The sequence below is a fragment of the Sarcophilus harrisii genome, chromosome 6, assembly GCF_902635505.1.
Source record: "Sarcophilus harrisii chromosome 6, mSarHar1.11, whole genome shotgun sequence".
NCBI classification, from domain to species: domain Eukaryota; kingdom Metazoa; phylum Chordata; class Mammalia; order Dasyuromorphia; family Dasyuridae; genus Sarcophilus; species Sarcophilus harrisii.
Genome location: NC_045431.1, coordinates 247,380,907 through 247,398,334, shown reverse-complemented (window position 1 = coordinate 247,398,334; position 17,428 = coordinate 247,380,907). Strand labels below are relative to the sequence as shown.

The 17,428-nt window shown below is 34.2% G+C and overlaps 1 protein-coding gene across 1 annotated transcript; it reads left to right on the top strand.

The window, feature by feature from the left end:
* The first annotated feature begins 1,159 nt into the window (after positions 1-1,159).
* Positions 1,160-11,819, top strand: LOC100915893 (glycine N-acyltransferase-like protein 2). Its single transcript, XM_023506698.2, has 5 exons — positions 1,160-1,237; positions 2,115-2,222; positions 7,349-7,475; positions 8,088-8,268; positions 11,373-11,819. The coding sequence occupies exons 1-5, from the start codon at positions 1,160-1,162 to the stop codon at positions 11,782-11,784; spliced, it is 906 nt and encodes a 301-aa protein (XP_023362466.2). The 3' UTR covers positions 11,785-11,819.
* The last annotated feature ends 5,609 nt before the right edge of the window (positions 11,820-17,428 follow it).

Sequence of the window (17,428 nt, the reverse complement as noted above, 5' to 3'; positions counted from 1 at the left end):
CACCCTCCCTCCCCTTACTTTAATACATTTGACAAGTAATCATCAAGATTCTGTGGAAAGGCATCCAAAGAAGCAAAGTGTAATGTTCTCCTTTGGATTTTCTTGGAGGTCTCTGGAGGTCTTGGAAGCAGCTTTCGTTTCAGTTCAGTAATCATCACAAGTGTAGCCAGGTGTTAAAGTCCAAATCCTTTATTTTCTCTTTCAAAGTCCTATCTCCTTCACTTGGTCTTCCTTAATTTTCTTAAAGGCCTATCTCTCTCCTTGGTTCTGAGAGCCTGAGCTCCCACCTCTCTTCTGTGCTCTCTAAATCTCTCTGAATCCAAAGGTTTGTGCTTCAGCCTCCAGCCACCACAAAGGTGAACAATGGAATGAATCTGTCTCAGCCTTCAAGAGCTTCAAGTGCACTTGTCTTCTTTGCCCCTGAGAGCTTCTAGCTTATATGCTCCACATTGAGTATAAACCAATCATTATATCCCTAGGAAACCATTATTTGTTGTAGGATTAAATCAATGCTAAACTAGATTTAACCATTGTCTCCTCAATTCCACTTAGTACCTTGTTTCATATTCTGGCCCATAACAGGAAAGCTCATCAGCTCTAAGGGCAGGACCTTTGATTTTTATGTTGGAATACCTTGGACATTTTTTTCTGACATCATGTCTAAATTTATCTCTTCGTTACTTCCAACCTTTACTCTTCACCCAAATGGAACAAACCATATTCATCCTCCACATGATAAATCTTTCAAATACCTGAAGATACCTTCACTTCTTTCCCCCTTCTAACTGTTTTCTCCAGTTTAAACTTCCCAGTTTCTTCAAGTGATCCTCAGATGACATGAGATCAGGGCTCTTCATCGTACTGGCTGTTCTCCTTTGGACACTCATCAGCTTATCAGCTCTCTCAGATTCTGGTGCTCTCAACTGAATACAATATTCCAGATGAGGTCTGATGAGGATGAAGTTCCATTGGATAAGCCTTCTTGCCCTGACCTGAATGCTGGAAGACTACTCTCCCTTAATGTAGTTAATCTAACCATGTCCCCTTTTTTTCCTCACAAAGTTGATTTTGTTTTCTGCTTCACCTTCTTGGTCATAGGTACCTTGAATTCTTTTCTTCTGTGATTTTTTTGTGAGACACAGAGAGAGGTTCATATACAATGATTCGACTACATGAAGCCAAGATGCTGCAAACTCTGCACCGATCCCTGACCCAAAACATCCCAGAGGCAATAAAGGTGAAGTGGGGAGAGAGTCATGGGAGAGAAAGGGAAAAATGAGGTTCTGGTGTGATTCCTTGGGGTTGTAGAGTAGAAACAACAAATGAAAGCTTATTATACTTTTCTGAACCTCCATTTCTTAATCTATAAAGTGTGTATTCAAATTGTCTCTCCCAGAAATCAGTCCTAGAATCATTACTCTTATTCTTCTAGAGTCTAGATCCTAGAGTGAAAGATAAGAAGAAATGGGCACATGGACAGACAGCTATTCAGACAGAAACAGATACAGAAACAAAGCAACAGATGAAAGAAAGAGAGAGAGAGAGAGAAAGAGATTATTAAAGAATTCACTATATGCCAGGAACAGAACTGGAAATTCAAATATAAAAGAAAAACTTATATCCTTAATCCCAAAGAGTTTACATTCTAATGAGAGTTAATATTAATTGATGGTAGAGAAAGATAGTTAGTAGGAGAAGAACTCACATGAACATGAGCTAGAAGAGACGAGAAGAGGGACTGACCCTCAAGATTGCTTGAACACTTCCTGAAATGGTGATTCTGGAGAGGAACTCACCAAGAGGAGAAGAAGGCTTGACAGGTACATCTACAAGATAAAATGATTCTTCTCTCCCTATATTTCCTTAGTAAAGAATCTGGACAAGAAGGGAAAGGGTGAGATGGGAATGTAGAAAGGAATGAAAGAAATAGGAACAAAATCGTTTTCTAGGACACAAACAGAGTACTGTGGGAGTTTAGAATTGTACTATTGAATGACATTCTTAGAACAGTTTATGCTGAGAGGGTACTCCCTTCTCTTCATCCCCATAGCCATTTCCACTTCAGCTTGCTGCCTTCTATTTCTAGAATTATCTGTTTTTATTTTCTGCTTTAGGTATATGGCGCCATTTTTCACATTAACCGTGGAAACCCTTTCAACCTGGAGGTGCTGGTCGACTCTTGGCCAGACTATCAGACTGTCATTACCCGGCCCCAGAAACAGGTAGATTTAGTGAATACTGAAGTATTAGAAAAGAGCCATTAAGACCAAGAGAATTCGGACTACAGAAAGAAGCCTTCCTTCTTTCACCTAAGATTCCATAGAGTTGTCCTAGATTTGTAAGACAATTAAATCACTATAGAAGTTCATCTTTGGATTTTGGTTGGTTATGAACTTTCACTGGCTTTTCTTACTTTATACACCTAAACTAGCAACATTTCCCACTATATCACTGGTTTTTCATTCCTGCCAGTGTCCTTAAAGGCAATATATTTATTGCTTCTTTCCTGCCAACCTAAACTTGGGTAATTACTGCAAATTATCATCCCTGATGTTATAACTTCCCAGGTCCTTAAAAATTTTATCTTTTAATTGATATATTTGGTTTTCCTATCATATTCATTTTTGAAGATATCCATTCTTCCTCTATATCAAACAAACCAAGCATTGAACATAAGATTTTTTCTTTTTATTCCACTCTTAATTTTTTAATTTTTTGTTTATACATGTATATTAGCTTTTTTATACATGTATATTATATTTTTAAATGCACATTTCTTTTTAAATTATGTTGGGAGAGAAAAATCAGAATAAAAGGGAAAAATAAGAGAAAATAAAACAGAAAAAAAAGGTGAACATTGCATGTGTTGATTTACATTTAATATTCATAGTTGTCCTTCTGAATGCAGATGGCGGTTTTTTATCCAAAGTTTATTAGAATTGTCTCAAATCACTGAACCACTGAGAAGAATCAAGTCTTTCAAGTTGATCATCACACATTCTTGTTGTTTTTATGTACAATGTATTCCTCATTCTGCTTATTTTGCTCAGCATCTGTTCCTGTAAATCATTCTAGGTCTTTCTAAAATCAATTTGTTCATCATTTTTATAGAAAAATAATATTCCATTATCTTAATATACCACAGTTTATTCAGCCATTCTTAAATTGATGGGCATCTACTCATTTTCCAATTCTTTGCAACCACAAAAAGAGCTGCTACAAACATTTTGGTACATGTGGATCCTTTGCCCTCCTTTATGATTTCCTTGGCATTCAGATCCACTAGTGGCACTGTTGGATCAAAGGGTATGCACAGTTTTATGGTCCTTTGGGTAGAATTTCCAATTGCTCTCCAGAATGGTTGAATCATTTGATAACTTACCAACAATGCATTAATGTCCCAGTTTTCCCGCATCCCCTCCAACATTTATCATTATCTTTTCCTGTCATCTTAGTCAATCTGAGAAGTGTGAGGTGGTTCCATCATAGTTGTTTTAATTTGAATTTTTCTAGTTAATAGTGATTTGTAGCATTTTTCATATGCCTGTACATGGGCTTTAATTTTGTCATCTGAAAATTATTTATATTCTGTGACCATTTATCAATTGGGGAATGACTTGTATTCTTATAAATTTGACACGTTCTTTTTATATTTTAGAACTTGAACATTATATTTAAGAAAAAACGTTTGGCAAAACCAACCAATACATCAATCATGTCTGAAAAGATGTACAATATTCCACACTCATTATGCAAAGATGTTAGGTCTCATTTCTAAAAGAAAAAAAAAAACATTCTTTTAAAACAACCTGCTCCCTATCTCTAAGATTGCTTTCAATTCTAAATCCCATTACTTTTTATGTGGATTTAAGAATATTCTAAGTCTCACTTTAAGTTTCTTTTTGAATGTCTCTTTATTATTTAAACTACAGACTCAATATCACTAGGTTCCTTTGCTTTTCTTTCTCTTTGCCATCTCTATCAGTGTTTATATGTATGTACACAGTGTGCATAGATTTTTAATCTATATATCTATACTATATAAAACATGTAGGGAGAGAGAAAGAGATAGAAACAGAGAGAAAAAGAGACAGAAATATAGATTAATTTGTGATTCAGCATTTCTTAAAGTTTTTATAATATTACCTTTCTTGTATTTTTCCCATTTAATAGAATGTAAGCTCTTGAGAGACACAAACCAGTTTTACTTTTGCATTTGTGCTTGACATAATGTTGATACACAGTATAAAATTGCATACATATGTGTATATGTGTGTATGTATATAAATATATATACATGCACATATATATAGCTATGAGTGTGTATCAATAGATTCCTATAGAGATAAAATATTATTATGCACCTATACATACATATATATATATATATATATATACACACACACACACACATATATAGTGATATGGGAGTATTCATATATGCATATTTATACACAGATATATGTGATATGTATATACATTAAATATATAATACACATATACACAAAGTATAAATATCTTGATGGATATCTATGTCACATATATACTCCCCACACACATATATATATGTATGTATATGTGGGTGCATATGTGTGTGTGTGTGTGTGTGTGTATATATATATATATATATATATATATATATATGCTTGGGTCTCACATGAAGCATAGTGTTTGACATATAATTAATTATATATTATATTAATATACAATATATTGTATATTATAATTATATATTTTTGTTTCTGGTATAATACATTACATATTATACTTTATATTATATGTTAATATATCAATACAATATATATGTATTTATTATATATTATAAATATATAATTTAGTATATGTTAAACTCTATGTTACCTGTGGGGATCCAAGTATAAAACTAGAAACAATCCCTAAACCTAAGAAGCCTATATCCTAGTAGAGGAAGAGAAAACAAAGAAGGGAGAAATATGTTGTTGTTATTTGTTCCCTGTTCCTAAAAAGGAAATTAGGAAGAAAATATCATGATTTTCAAGTGAATTGGATTTAAGAGAGGGAAAGCTCTGCAAAGTCAACAGGCTTATTCTCTCCTCTGGAATCATCTGGGTTAGCAGCAAGATATGGATGAGAACAACTGGAGATGGAAATGGATGCACTGGGAGACCTTGGAGTTTTTGAGCTAGAGTCCTTCCCAGGTTTCAGTCTTTTTGAGGCAAAGGCCTTTCAGTGATTACAACTATATAAAAATGAGAGCTAAATAATCAAAATAAAATAAAATAAACTTGAGGGCAATACTGCCAGGTTTTTTGGTGAAAAAAGATTAATTGCTATTTTGCTTCCCCTTTGAACCACCAGAATCTAAAGAATGACAAAGTAAAGTTTTGATTAGAACCTATTAGTGACCAATCAATGATTTGGGTGTAAGCCATGATATATGAAAAGAAATCTAGCCTGTAAATCCCAAGAAATCTTGCTAGGTTTCATTAATAAAAATTCATATAATTTTGGGCAGAGGATCTGCAGGTAAGGGTATGATTCCTAGGGGAACAGAGTGAGAGGAGGGAGAGATGGAAGAAAGGAGGAAGGAAGGAAGGAAGGAAGGAAGGCAGGAAGGAAGGAAGGAAGGAGAAAGGAAGGAAAAGAGAGGGATAGAGGAAAGAAGGAAGGAGATGAATTGACCAATTGGAACTGACCAGTTGGGTACCCAGTGGGCTAGCTCTTACTATTCACAGGTTATTGGTTGTCCTTAGTTCTCAAAGATCTCTCACACACACATATACATATACATATACATATACATATACATATACATATATATACATATACATACTCTAAGATTATATAGTATGCAATTTCCACTCACAGCTATCATACAATTATTTTCATCAAAATACAAAGTTTAGAGCTAGAAAAGACTTTCAAGAATCCATAAGCAAATTTTCTTCTTCTAGAGATGTAGAAAATGGGGAACCCAAAGGTCACTTAGGTAGCTACAGTTTTGCCACTAGTAACTGCCAAAACTGATGACACCCTCTGTAAATTATGAAATAGTGCTCTGATCCCAATAATTTCCTTTGTTCTTTCCTTATCACAATACTGTGAATAGACAAGAGAAAGAGCTTTGTTTTAAATCCAGAAGTTCACAAAAGCTCTCAAATTACATTAACTGGATTTTCTGAATCCCAAGATACTCTTGAAAGTTAGGAAAAAAAGTTGTGATGTCTTCTGTGGATTCTGGGGTAGACCAGAAGTACAGCAACCTGATGTTCAGCACAAAGTGGAAGGAAGCAGTATTTCCATGCTAGAAATGCTTCAAGTTGAAGACCAGTGATTGACTGGGAATAACTGACCTTAGAGGACAAAGAGAACTTAACGATGAAGAGAGGTCATTCCTAGAAACTTTTTAGTCATTAAGAATCTATTATGTTCTTAATACATGTGAGACACAATGCTAAATGCTGGCTAATACAGCTTTATTTTTTTCACCTTTGATCACTTAGGGAGAGAACTTATTTGTGGAGAATGATAAAGAACATATAAAAAGCTGAGGTGCTTAGCAATCTTGATATGAATGGCTTCTTCCACCTTTCCCTGTTTTATATCATGGGGACCTAAATGGGAAAGGTGAGTGGAATGGAAAGAATGCTAGTCATGGAATTAGAAAGACAAATTCAATTCAGCTACTATCACTTATTAGAAATGTGTTTCTAACCACTACTTCAGTTTTTTCATCTGTAAAATGATATTAGTAGCACCTACCTTTATTTCTCCCCATCTTTTTAGAATTTCTATATTCTCTTTGTTCCCAATTACATGAGAAATAAAAATAAATTTTAAATTCCAAATTTTCACTTGCCCTATCTCCTCTCCTCCATCCCTGAAAGACAAGCACTTTGATGATGGTTTTACATGGGAAGTTATATAAAACAGATCTCCATATTAGATTGTAAAGGAAAAGAAAAAAAAGGATATTTCAATCTGCATTCACTGTCTCTTTATCATTATATTCTTTAGAATTGTCTTGGATTTTTCTATCACTGAGATTCACTTTTGATCACTACATGGTATTACTATTTCAGCGTACGATGGTTGTTCTCACTTCATTTTGAATCAGTTTGCCAGGGTTTTTTGAGTCTGCGGGTTTGTTACTGAGAAAATCCTGTTCCTCATTTGTTATGGCACAATAATATTCCATTTCAATCATATACCACAACTTGCTTAGCAGTTTCCCAATTCATGCATGTTCTCTTGATTTCCAAAACCTTGCCACCACAAAAAGAGCTGCCAGAAATACTTTTGTATCACATAGGTTCTTTCCCCTTTTCTGAAACCTTTTTGCCTTTCCAAATCTTGATCTTCCTTCCAGGAAATGATGGATGACAAAGATCGTTACACAAATACTTACCACATCTTCTCCAAGAACCTCCAGAAGTTGCCAGAGATCCTAGAATCTGATAGTGTCATCAATTGGAAACAAAGTCTCACAATCCAAGGTACCATATTGAAAATTAAAGATTTCTTCTGAGCCTCACAACAACCCAGTGGGGAAGGCACTTCTAGGATTGTGAAGAAGAAAGCTTAGGCTCAGAGTAAGTGACTTTGCCCAGGACTAAACAATGAATGAGCTTCAGAAACAGGATTTGAGGCAAAATCTTTCGGACCCTAAGTCCAGTGCTCCATACCCTGTTTTATGCTCCCATTGTGCTTACTCTTTATCTAGTATCATACTATATTTGGATATAACCAAAGGGAATATAACATGATGAGTGCTCTGAAGAAATTTATAATGACGGAAAGAAACACATAAATAATGTGTATTGTATAAATGAGAAAATAATCAGGGAGATAGGGTGTGAAGCCATTATAACCAGTTTGAGATAAGGAAACTGAAGCTTTGAGAGGTAAAGTAGCTTACCAAGGCAACATAGCTAATATGAGAGATCTAGGACCCTAAACAAGTCACTTAGCTTTTCTGGCCCTCAATTTCTCCCTGGGTAAAATGAGTGTAAAATAGCCTCTAAAGTCTATTCTAGTTTTAAATCAATGATGCTATGATTTTCTGCTGAGATAGTTAAGCCATATTCACATTAACCTCTTTTCTTCAGGTTGTCAAAAGGGTTTAGATGAAAAGATCAGAGATGCTGTGGCTTCCAAGTCAGTACAGGTGAATTACAACAAGAGGTTTCTCTACATAACAGACAATGTTTTCAAATCCATTACCTCTAATGCAAGCAAATTGATGAAGCCCCTTAAAGTAGCCAGTTCAGAAAATGTAAAGTTCATAAGGTAAGAAATCATCAATTAATAAGGAATAACCAACAAGCATTCAGTTAGTTTTCCTATGTGAAAAATTTGTTATAAGATATAGATATATAAACTCAAAATGAATCAATACCATTGCTCAGAAGCTTATTCTCGGTAGAGAGGTAATATACAGATACATTTCATGTGTGTACGTATACATGTGCATATATAACACAAACACAAAATAGATATGATGAGACTGGATGGCAATGGAAAAAATGCAAGAGAAGAATACAGGTGAATCAGGAAAGGCTTTGTATAGAAAGTCATTCTTTAACTTAATTGTTAAGGAAAACCATTAGATTAAGAAGAAGGTAAATATATTTTGCTCTGCTGTATCTGTAAGTGTGTGCCTAGAGAAATTTGATCAAAAATTAAGATTTTTTAAAAATGAAATTCAAATTTATTCATTAATTTATTTTTAGTTATATATGTATATTCATATTTTTCTTGATATTTCCTTGTGGATCATGTTGGGAGAGAAAAAAATAGGAAAAAAAACTACAAAAGAAAAATAAAATAGAAAAAAAAAGAAAAAAGAGAACATAGAAGGTGTTGATTTACATTTAGTCTCCATAGTTCTCTATTTGGATGTGAATGGTGCTTCCTATCCAAAGTTTATTGGGATTGCTTGGATCACTGAACTGCTGGGAAAAACCTAGTCTGTCATAGTCGATCATCTCACAATCTTGCTATTACTGTGTACAATGTATTCCTGGTTCTATTGCTCAGCATCAGTTCATGTAAATCTTTTCAGGCCTTTCCAAAATTAAATTGTTCATTAACTTTAATAGAACAATAAGATTCCATTACTTTCATGGACCATAACTTATTCAGCCATTCCCCAATTGATGGGCATACACTTATTTTCCAATTTTTTTGCCACCACATAAAGAGCAGATACAAACATTTTTATGCACGTAGGTCATTTTCCCTCCTTTATAATTTCTTTGGGATACAGACCCAATAGTGGCATTGTTGGATCAAAGGTATGCACAGTTTGACAGCTTTTTGAGCATAGTTCCTTGCTCTTCAGAATGATTGGGTCAGTTCACAATTCCATCAACAATGTGTTAGTGTCTTAGTTTACCCACATCTCTTCCAACATTTATCATCATCTTTTTCTGGCACCTTAGCCAACCTGACAGGTGTGAGGTGGTATCTCAGAGTTTTTTAAATTTGCATTTCTCTAATCAATAGAGATGTAGAGCATTTTTATATTACTATTAATGAATAATAATCAAGTTATCTCTTGATAACAAGAGATCAAACTGACTACAGTTAGTTTTAATTTCTTCATCAGAAAATTGCCTGTTTTATCCTTTGACCATTAATTAATTGGGAAATGACCTGTATTCTTATGAATTTGACACACACACACACACATACACACACACACACACATATATACATAAAAGCTATGAGGACTTTATCTGAAACACTAGTTGCAAGAATTTTCCCCCAGCTTTGTGTTTCCCTTCTAATTTTGGCTGTGTTGATTTTGTTTCTGCAAAAACTTTTAATTTAATCAAAGTTGTCCATTTTGCATTTAATGATGTTCTTTAGCTCTTCTTTGGCCATAAATTCCTGACTTCTTCAAAAATCTGATAAATAGACGATCCCTTGCTCTCCTAATTTGCTTATTATATCACCCTTTACATCCCAATTATGTACCCATTTTGACCTTATTTTTATATGAAATGTGAGATGTAGGTCTATGAGAAGTTTCTGACATTATTTTTTAGTTTTCTCAGCAATTTTTGTGAAACAGAGACTACTTATCCTGGGAGCTGGAGATTGGGGTTTATCAAATACTAGATTACTATAGTCATCGATTATTGTGTTATATGTCTTTAACCTATTCCACTGATCCATCACTCAATTTCTTAGCCAGTACTATACATTTTAAATATTTGCTGCTTTATAATGGAATTTTAGGTCTGGAACTGCTAGGCTATCTTTTTTCATTAATACCCTTGATATTTTAAAATTTTATTATTTTTTCTAGCTCTATAAAAATTATGTTTTGGCAATTTGGTATGGCAATTAACAAGTAGACTGATTTAGGTAGAATGGTCATTTTTATTAGTTCTGCCTATCCATATGCAACATATATTTTTCCAATTGCTTAATTTAGATCTGATTTTATTTGCATGAGAAGTGTTCTATAATTGTGTTCATATAGTTTCTGGGTTTGTCTTGGCAGGTAGACACACAAATATTTTATTTAATCTACAGTTATTTTAAATGGAATTTCTTTTTCTATCTCTTGCTGCTGGGTGGCTTTGTTAATAACATATATAAAAGCTGATATTTTATATCCTGCAACCTTGCAAAAGCTGTTAATTTTTCCAAGTAGATTTTTGAATGATTTTCTAGGATTCTCCAATTATATCCTCATATCATTTGCAAAGAGTAATAATTTTATCTCCTCGCTGGCTGTTCTAATTCCTTTAATCTCTTTTTCTTCTCTTATTGTGAAAGCCAACAATTCTAGTATAATATTTAACAGTAATGATGATAATGGGCATCCTTCTTTCACTTCTGATCTTATTGGAAATGCTTCTAGCTTCTCCCCATTACAAAAAAAAATATATATTTGTTGATGGTTTTAGATAGACACTGCTGATCATTTAAGTAAAACATCATTCATTCCTAAACTCTGCTAGTGTTTTTGATAGGAATGGGTGCTGTATTTTGTCAAAAGTTTTTCTGCATCTATCGAGATTATCATATGATTTCTGTTAGTTGTATTACTTATATGGTCACTTATGCCAATATTTTTAATATTGAATCAGCCCAGCATACCTGATATTAATCTCACTTGGTCATAGTGTATTATCCTGCTGATAAGTTATTATAATCTCTTTACTAATATTTTATTTTAAAATTTTGCCTCAATATTCTGTGAGTCCATTCATATCTATGGTTTTTAGGGTGAGTACCAACCTAGGGAATGTGAGAAGTAAACAACTAAAAGAGGAAGGTGTAGGACCTCTTTGGGAAATAACAAGAGATCAAGCAATGTGTTTTTAAAAAAATATTTTTAATTTTTAAATTAATTTTTGCAACGTATTCCTTTGTAGTACAAATAATAACTTCAGACCTTCCCTGTTGAGTGTTTTCCATGCTGAACTTATAAATAACAACTGGAAATTTGGGCAGAACGAGAAGAGCCTGAGATTTGTCAAACGTTGCCTCCAAAACTTTCCGGGACAGTGTGTGCTAGATTCAGAAGGTAATCCTATTTCTTGGATTATACTGGAACACACTAGTGAAATGAGAATGAGCTATAGTCTACCCGAATATCAATGCAGAGGTTTTGCAAAGTGGGTAATGAATAATTTTATGGAATATCTACAGAAGAATGATACAATATTTTATGGCCAAGTGGAGGAGATGAATGAGGCTGGCCACAAATTTCTGAAGTCAGTTGGTTTCTCTGCATTTGCTTGTGGTGGGTATGAATGGGAATGCATTCCAGCTGACTTGATTTAACGACCACTTTTCTAATCCAACTAACCTAACTACTAAACTCTATTTGCAACTTTTGAGGTGTTCATGGGAGACATCATCCATCAATGGAAACTGACAATTATTTAGATGTTCACAATTTATGCCCTCTCAATAGTAGGATAGATGAAACTTACTGAGAAATGTTAGCCTTTGAATCAGAACGTCTGGATTCAATTCTCACTTGTTTCTAATAATATATGTGACCCTAGGCGAGTCTCAGTTCCTAAAGGTATAAAATAAGGGATTTGGACTAGTTAACTGACAAAGCTCCTTCTAGCTTTCACATTCTATAATCTACAAAGGTTTACGTTGACATTGTGAAATTTGTATCAGGATTTAAGGCTGTCTTGTTACATTCCCTATCCACATACCCTAAATAACTCATCAAAAAGCCATACCCCTAAACTGGAAAATCTCTTAAAATTCTTTTATATAAATCTTAAAGGATGAACAACAGAATTGTATGCATATAATATGAAGCAAGTTGCTTTGGGTTTAAAAGTTGGATACTTTAGGACTGTAACAAATCTTTATACTTTATTTCTTTTGGTAATTTTTTTTTACCCCTTGTTGCATTTAGAGAGAGCTAGAGGGTCCAGTGGAGAGAGTGGTGGCAAATCTGGAGTCAGGAAGACTCATAATCCTGAATTCAAATGTGACCTCAAATACTTAATAGTTGTATAACTCTGGGCAAATCACTTAATCCTTTTTGCCTTAGATTCCTCATCTATAAAAGAAGCGGGAGGAGGAAAGTTCAAATCGTTCTAATATCTTTGCCAAGAAAAGCTCAAATTGGGTTATAAAAGTATTGTTCACTACTGAAGGAAATCAACAAAAACAATTGCACTATTTGTGCAATAGTGCACAAAAACAATGCATTATTCAATTGTCAAGGACATTATCGATATTTTGACAGCATGACCATTCAATGTTCAAATATTTTCAAAGTATCTTTGTGAGAGAGTTTCTATTGTCTCTCACTTAACCAATAAGCCCAAAAGGGTACAAATTTTGCTTTAAATGGTACTTCTTTGTCTTCTTCTTTTTTTTTTTTTTTTTCCTGAGGCAATTGGAGTTAAGTGACTTGCCCAGGGTTCACAGCTAGGAAGTGTTAAGTATCTGAGACCAGATTTGAACTCAGCTCCTTCTGACTTCAGGGCTGGTGCTCTATCCACTGCACCACACCTAGCTGCCCTAAAATGGGATTTCCTAAAGGAGTTAGACTAGAGCTTTTCCATGGTGTTCAGCTGAAAAAAAAACCATCCTTCAAAATGGACAGGGACAGGTTTTTTTGCCAATGGTTTATATGGATATTTATAACATGGATCATATTGAATTAATTATTAACTTACGCAACTTAAGCAGTGAGAGATTGTTATACCTAGATTTCAGCTTATCATTGCCCATGGCTGCCTTGGCAAATGATTTCATGGGCCATATATGTTTCCCCACCTTGTTTAGCTTATGGCACAAAATCAAGGGTCTCAGTCAAGCATCAGAAGAGATTCAAAGCTCCCTTTGGTATAAATATTAGCTTTTCTTGCCACCTCTATATGAGAATATATTGTTACACCATGTGGACTATAAGATAAATCAGAAAATATTGAGGACAGGATGTCAATTTTGCATTCTGCTTGTTTGATAATCAAAGGACAGTAAATAGTAAAGTATTGGACAGAGAAGAGTAGTACTGGGAGTTCCTGCCAGAAAAGACATCTGTGACTGTCTAAAACTTGGTTTTGACAGATGACTCTGGGGAAGAGCCAGTCTGAATCTTAACATATGTTGTCTACATTTCTATATTTGAATGAGGTAGAGAATTTTAAAAAATGGTCCTGAACCATATATCTTATATATCAATAATCTAAGTTAATTACAGAGATGTGTTCAATGTCTTGAGACCTTCAGATTTTATTATTGTATAAGAAATGATCAGCAGAATGATTTCAGAGAGGCCTGGAGAGACTTACATGAACTGATACTAAATGAAATGAGCAGAAATAAGAGATCATTATAATGCAATAGCAAGATTATGCGATGATCAATTCGATGGATGTACTCTTGTCAACAATGAAATTATTTGGGCCAGTTCCAATGGTCTTGTGATGAAGAAAGCCATCTGCACTCAGAGGCAGGACTGTGGGAACTGAGTATGGACTACAACATAGCATTTTCTCTCACTTTGTAATTGTTTGCTTGCTTTTTGTTTTCTTTCTCATTTTTTCCCTTTTGATCTGATTTTTCTTGTGGAGTATGATGATTGCAGAAATATTTATAGAAGAATTGCACATTTAAAATATATTTTATCACTTGCTATCTAGAGAAGAGGTGTGGGGGGGAGGGAGAAAAAATTTGGAACACAAGGTTTTGCAAGGTGAATGTTCAAAATTATCTTTGCATGTGTTTTGAAAATAAAAAAAAACAATAAAAAGAATAGTCCTATGGCAATTTTTATTTCTCTACAGTATCTCAAAGAACACTGCTAATATAGCAAGCACCATCACATTAAAAGAAAAGACCTTTGTGTTTATAAAATAAGGTCAGGATTTTGGAAAGAAGTGTCAGAAAGTTTACTACCAGGTCTTTCAGCCATGTGCACTACTGAGGCATGAGGATCTAAAGACTTCCAAGAGACTTTCAAATTGGGGAGCAATGTGGCAGGATTGAAGATTACATAGAACTTACACAGCAAGACTACTTCATATTTGGCAATTCTGTGATCTGAAAAGTATCGAGTTTGGTGCTGAAGCAAGAGGGTCTCATCTTCATGAGAACCCTGAACTAATAAGGAGGTAATGAAAACTGAATCACGTGTCTTTTCTAACAAAAGACCTTTGGCAGCCAGTGCCTCAAAGCAAGGCAATTCTCCAGGTGCTGTGAAATAAATCTAAGCTGAACAATAAAGTACTGGGCACAGGGCAGGGCTGAAGGATCAGATAAGGACACCAAAAGCCACACATCCCGTGTTTGTGTCCAAAAAGAGAAGGATTTATTTTAATCTGGAATTCCAAGTGCAGATGTCAACAACCAGGTTCTTTTGTGGAAGGCCAAGATGCAAAAGTTCTAGAATAGAGTCTTTGGACAGAAACGTAAGGGATTTGATAATCTCATTGAATGAAGTGTGCAATGCCCAGGAAAACCCAATGTTCTCTCCACTGTACCAGGATAAAAGGAATAACCCATAATATAGCTGTACTACTCCCCCAAATTAGGAAAAAAGCTATTTACTGGAAGCTGTATGTTGGATACTAAAGGCAATATTTACACAAAATATATTATGTACTATAGTACATACATAATAAAATTGATCACATTTAGAGACTTTACACAGGGTCAATGGTACTATTCCTTCTCTGCAATGCAAACTGCTGTTCTATGTGAATATGTGACAAAGAATAACTCAAATAACATCTTCACAGCTTTGTACATGATATGTTTTTTTTCAGTTTCCTCATTTATTATTATTATTTTTAATTTAATAGCCTTTTATTTACAGGTTATATGTATGGGTAACTTTACAGCATTGACAATTGCCAAACCTCTTGTTCCAATTTTTCCCTTCTTTCCCCCCACCCCTCCCCCAGATGGCAGGATGACCAGTAGATGTTAAATATATTAAAATATAAATTAGATACACAATAAGTATACATGACCAAACTGTTATTTTGCTTGTACATGACATGTTAATCATCATAAGCTAAAGAGTTCTACTTCCACTGGGGACTGCTGCCATGTTTAAATGTTCTTTTTCTGAATTATCTGTAAAGAATATGTTGTCTTAGGGCACATTGGCTGACATAAAATATCCATGGGGCTCACTAGGGGCTGCATGGCTTTTCTGCCACAAGTAGTTTTCCTCTTCCTAAGATCTTCAGTCGTGAGAAGCAGGCAGAAAGCAGAATGCTTCCAGATTTAACTTCTCTTAAATCTGTTCAACTTCCTTCTTGATTCCAGTATTAAACAATACCTATATATCGGGCAAAGCTGGGTGGCATTCTGTAATGCCTCCTAGTGTCCTTAGATTCAGTGACTTTTTGACTCTTGCATTTCACATTGATTATCCCCTGAAGATCTCTTCTTGAATAAATAATCATGGATTGGAAAATTTTAATTGTCTGATTCCTTGAGTTTTCATTCTTCATTTGATAAATCAAACCTTGCCTCATAGGTAGCAAGGAATTGCAATGCATCATTTGTTTAGGACTTCTACTACTTCACACTGGTATCTTATAGTCTAACAGATTTCCTAGTCTTTCAATTTCCTCATTGGTGGCTGCTTGATTGACCAACAATATTTGCTTTTTTTTTTTTTTTTTTTTTTTTTTCCTAGAAAGCAAAAGAACTCGTGTATCCTACCATGAGTTTCTGTCGGAAAACATGAATTTTTGGATATTGGTTTATTCTGTTTATTTTTTCCCAAAAGTCTCTCAAATTCTCTTAGTTTTTTTTAACATACTCATTAAAACATACAATCTTCTTTCTGTGCTATGACATTTCAAGCTACAAGCTAATGGGAAGCTATATTTTTTCTCACATGTCATCAAATATGCTTTAGATTAATAACTTTCATTGATAATACTACTATTTTTAAGTTTCACATGCATAAATTCATATAATTCTACCAATAATCCAGTATTAGATTGCTCATATTATTCCTATTTTAAAAAAGAAAAAATGAGATTCTGAGAGGTTGTGGGTTGCTTAAGATAATACGCTTTACCAATTTTGAAACCATGATTTCAATCTAGATCATCCTGACTAGAATGCTAAAGTACAGTATTCTAGCTTGTAGTCCACACTGACTCTCAAAACTTACCTGTTTTTTCTATAAAAAGAAGTCTTTAAAACCATCTATAATGATATTCTTTTAGCTCAGTAATGATAATAAATATGTCACATATTTTTAACCACAAGCACTTGAGTCAACATGGGAGTCTTTATCTGAGCAATATGCAAGCATATTAATAATGATATTAATGTAGCTTTTTGAGGGCTGCTCAGAACAATCCCTTGTGCAACTGGATGGCTCAGTGTTCCCCAAATGTAAAAATGAATCTTTGTCTATATTATCAGAATCTTGGAAAGTGAATCTACCAAGTAATCCCAGAGGATTACAGCAGATAGCAATAGATTCTTAACCTTCGTCCTATATGAGTGTCTAGAGTCAAAGGGAAGTGCTTAACTTCTAAATTCCTTATAGAATTATCTGGGTGACCTCTCATGGCTCCAGATAGCGGGTATAAAGATCTGTACATATTGTATAGAACTTTTACTTATATCAGAATGTAAGATCTTTGTGAGTAGAAGCATTTTCTGAGCTTTGATTTCAATTCAGATCATCCTGACTACAATAGTTTTGTATCCCAGAGTTCAATACCATTCCATGTATTGAGGAAATGCTTAATAAAAAAGTGTTGTTGATTAATAAAGTCTACCTAATGCTCTATTTTTAAATTGCAATACCAGAAATAGGTGACTTGGTATGAAACTGAAATATTCCTCTTCCTCCTCCTTTTCCTCCTTTCTGATTAAATGTAATGATATTAGCTATATTTTGAGCATTTTATCCAGATTCCATGCCTCATAGATATTAATTTAAAAAGAGTTAAACCTGTTTTTCCAGTTG

Bases quoted from the DNA above. Each gene is read 5' to 3' on its own strand.
- LOC100915893 (XM_023506698.2), top strand. From the start codon at position 1,160: ATGATTCGACTACATGAAGCCAAGATGCTGCAAACTCTGCACCGATCC. The intron at 1,238-2,114 runs GTGAAGTGGGGA...TTTCTGCTTTAG, and splicing joins ACATCCCAGAGGCAATAAAG to GTATATGGCGCCATTTTTCA. The intron at 7,476-8,087 runs GTACCATATTGA...TCTTTTCTTCAG, and splicing joins ACAAAGTCTCACAATCCAAG to GTTGTCAAAAGGGTTTAGAT.